At 49.7% G+C, this 3,898-nt stretch overlaps 1 protein-coding gene across 1 annotated transcript; it reads left to right on the top strand.

The window, feature by feature from the left end:
* Positions 1–1,473: 1,473 nt before the first annotated feature.
* On the top strand, positions 1,474–1,806 carry LOC123428590 (heavy metal-associated isoprenylated plant protein 47-like). The gene has a single exon (XM_045112813.1). The coding sequence runs from the start codon at positions 1,474–1,476 to the stop codon at positions 1,804–1,806; it is 333 nt and encodes a 110-aa protein (XP_044968748.1).
* Positions 1,807–3,898: the final 2,092 nt, after the last annotated feature.

Genomic DNA, 3,898 nt, shown 5'->3' with positions numbered 1-3,898 from the left:
CAGATGTCCTTGGATTTGTCACCGCAGCTTCCGCCACGGCCCGAGCTCTGTCCGCATCCACCGCGTCCACGCCCACGGCCGCGGCCAGGGCCGCGCCCCCGACCGATGTTGTTCGAGGACCCATCTCCTTCCCGCTGCTTCATGCGTGCAAACCACTCCTCCTCCGTGAGGAGCAGCCTGCCACTGTTGTCGCCCGCTCCGGGCGCGGTGTCGAGTTCGTATCTCTCCTCCGCCGCCTTAAGCCTCCCGATCAGCTCTTCGAGAGGGAGTATGTTCAGGTCCACCAGTGTCTCGATCGCGCACGCCATCGGGGAGTAGACTTTGGGCACGACCGAGAGAAACTTGTGGACGACTGCGGGCTCGCCGATCTTGTCACCGAGCAGCTCGAGTTGCGTGACCAGAGAGGAGAGACGCATACCAAAGTCATCGATGCTTTCACCATCGTTGAACTTGATCGCCTCGAATTGCCGGCGGAGGGACGTTGCCTTGGCCTCCCGGACGCGGCTCACGCCGAGCCGCATCGTCTTGATCGTGTCCCACGCGTCCTTTGCCGTGTCCTTCGCGGCGAGTGTGGACACCATCGCAGGGGGAACCGACCGCAGCAGGCACTCCATTGCCGTGCGGTCAGTGTCTCGCTCCGGCGTCCCGTGATTGACGGCGACCCAGAGTTGTCGCGCCTCCAACATGACCTGCATCAGGAGGGCCCAGTCGGAGTAGTTCGTACGCGTGAGCATAGGCCACGCGCCCCCGGTGTCACGCACGACGCGCTGGTGCACAACCATCGCGCCTCCCACCGCCCCGCTGATCTCGCTGTTCTTCTTCCCGGACTGCTATGTTTCGTCATCCCTCACAGGTCGTCGAGCACGAGGCTCTGATAACAATTGTCGAGCAAAACCCCTTCGGCTAGTGTCTCGCCGGAGCTCACGACGATCGAGAAGAAGAGTAGCTCACACGCGAGAGGGAGAGAGAGGTTTGTGCTGCACAACTACCTCGCAGCTTTTCGGGCTTTTCTTACTTAACTGAAATCTGTTACAGCGACAGAGAGAAAAGAACAAGGCCACCAACGGCCGATGCTATCTTCACGGCGGCGATCCTCGCGACTCGTGCCATGCCACGATTCGCATCATGCGCGCATGAAGTGGCCCTCGACGACTCCATCAGCCCTTCTATTCCGTCGCGCCATCCCACGACTAGGCCAGCTAGAAATCAGCGAGGGTTTTTGCCTAAACCTACACTACTCCCTGAACCGAACACTGCGCAGAGCTTCAGTCCAGGGTTTTATGCTGAAAACGAAAACCTCTACTCCATGGCGATGATGATGATCCCACCATGGCTACTGAACTTAAGTTTAAACCTGACACGTACGAAGTCACGAACACGAACCATTCTAGCCAAAGATCGATCGATCAGTTGCGACCGAAACCATTCTAGCTTCGCCTCGAACACAAGCTTCTAGCAACCCTGCAGCAAGCAATGAAGCAAAAGATTGTCATTCAGTTGAGCATGTCGTGCGACAAACGCCGGTCCAAAGCACTGACTCTGGCTGCCAGAGCAGCCGGGGTGACGTCCATGGGGATAACCGGCGACGCCAGGGACCAGCTGGAGGTGGTCGGCGACGGCGTCGACCCGGTGTGCCTCGTCAGCTGCCTCCGAAAGAAGCTCGGCCACGCCCAAATCATCAAGGTGGAGGAAGTCAAGAAGCAGGAGGAGAAGAAGAAGGATGACCCGAAGCCGAAGCCGGCCGAGTCCGTGTACCTGCCGCCGTACTACTACTACCCTCCCAGTTACTACCACCAATGGTGGTAGTAGCGTCCACCATCAATACCACCCGCCGCACATGATCGTCTGCGACGAACAGCCCAGCAACTGCCGGAGCATGTAGTAATAATTGCCAGGGAACATATTTACGTACTTTAATTTTGTTAGCATGCAGCTACATATAGTTTCATGTACACTTGTTTATTGATTCGTTAGAAGATATAATTTGTGACTTCGTTTGGTTAATTTCAAGTCAGAAATCAAGGGAAACTTCATGGTCATGTGAATTTTTGTTCTCAGTCGCTTGCTTCTTGACGAAGGGTGAAGTTCGTATATCAGATGTGGATTGGGGCTTTGGGCCTGAGCATATGCACGTGCCGTTTCGTACGGTGATTACGAGGAGTCAAACATCACAACTGATATATTAGATCGGCCCCACATAGTGTTAGATGAACCTATAAACATATGATTGGGTAATAATGCGGGTTGTATATCCACGTATCCCCGTAGACCGGCAAATGGAAATGTACAGTCAAACATTCTGTCTGAATAAGACCCAAATATTGTATGAGGAGGTATGTATGCTCATAATATCTGAATAAGACCCAAATATTGTCTGTGGCCCGCTTACTGTCCTTCTCTTTGATTGAGAGTGGCCATCTTCCTGCCAAGGTTCTTAGAGTGGTCTAGTTTTCTTCGGTCTTCCCCTGGTTTTTTTCGTTTTACATTAAATTAGTGCCTTTTGGGGGTATGCGAGGGCGACGAGCTGAGTAATCAAACTGCTGACCAGAAATTCAGACCAACGACAGAAGTAGAAGACTGTTGGCATCAGATTGTCCCCATCTCAAGAATTCTCAACGGTAAACAAAAGGATTAGCCACCTGCACGGCAATCAGACGAGTCTATTTTCCATAAGAAAGTGTACACCTTCTGTCCAACCCTCATTTGTGCACGTTTTATTTTCTTATAGCAAACATCATGGATTCACAAGATAAGAAGGCTTCAAGCAACACATACACTACCGGAATATCCTAATATGCCGACGGCCTTTTCTATGTCAACGGTTTTTTATCGAAACCGTTGACATAGTTTGAGATAAGCCGACGGCCACAGAAAAGCCGTCAACATAGCTGAACATATGTTGACGGCCATCGTAGGCATACAATGTCCGTCGACATAGATGCGACTGAGGCGGACTCGGAGTTGATAGGAGGCTGACGTCGTCAGATCTATGCCGGCGGCCGGAGGCATATCTTATATCTTATTTTTTTTATTTTTTTCCTTTTTAGTTAAAATTTGATTAATTTAAATAACACTTATCTAAATATAAACATAAATAAATTATATATAAATTTGCGGCAAATTTTTCATGGATTATGAATATTCAGTTTTTTTGCTTTTCAGTATGTTAGAAATGTGACCTCGTGTACTTTTGCATATGGGTCCTTGTACTTTTTCAAAATCACAAGTAATTGACACTTGTATCCATTTTGACAACTTTTATATGTTTTTTATCATAATCTTGAAAGTTTTTTGTTGCTATACTATGTTTTTATATTTGAACAAACTAAAATCATGTTTGCTTCGGATTTATAAAAAACACACTATTGTTCTGACTATTTTGTATATTCTCATTCCTTGGCCAAACGAGAAAAATGTATATCTACATAATCAAAATGTTTCTAGAAGTGTTGTGGCATTCACAAACACCAGTTACACATCTCTGCGGTGTGGCCCCCTTCATGGACGACACTACCGTCATCACTTGGAGGGGGAAATGTGCACGTCAGATTGAGTCGGAGGAAATATGGTGATGGGTTGGGCTCAGACGTTCGGGCATGTTCCTATAGGCTAAACTATCACAACCAAGTGGAAGAGTCCATTGGTCAAAGGTAGTCCGGTCAAAGTCAAAGGTGTAGATTTCCAGGCCAGGGGACTTCGAGGAATAGCTATGTCACTAAAACATTACATCGGGTCCTCATGCATGTCTGAAAGTGTTGTGGCAGGCGTAGACGCCCACGGTGCAGCTCCGGGGTATGGCCCCTCTTCACGGACAACACTCCCGCCATCACTTGGAGGGGGAAACATGCGCATCGGATCGAGCCAAAGGGAATCTTGTGAGGGGCTCGGCCCGGTCCAT

Source organism: Hordeum vulgare, chromosome 2H, assembly GCF_904849725.1.
Source record: "Hordeum vulgare subsp. vulgare chromosome 2H, MorexV3_pseudomolecules_assembly, whole genome shotgun sequence".
In the NCBI taxonomy this organism is placed as follows: Eukaryota; Viridiplantae; Streptophyta; class Magnoliopsida; order Poales; family Poaceae; genus Hordeum; species Hordeum vulgare.
This window is presented reverse-complemented; position numbering and strand designations above follow the sequence as displayed.

Coding starts and splice junctions, on each gene's coding strand:
- LOC123428590 (XM_045112813.1), top strand. CDS start 1,474: ATGAAGCAAAAGATTGTCATTCAGTTGAGCATGTCGTGCGACAAACGC.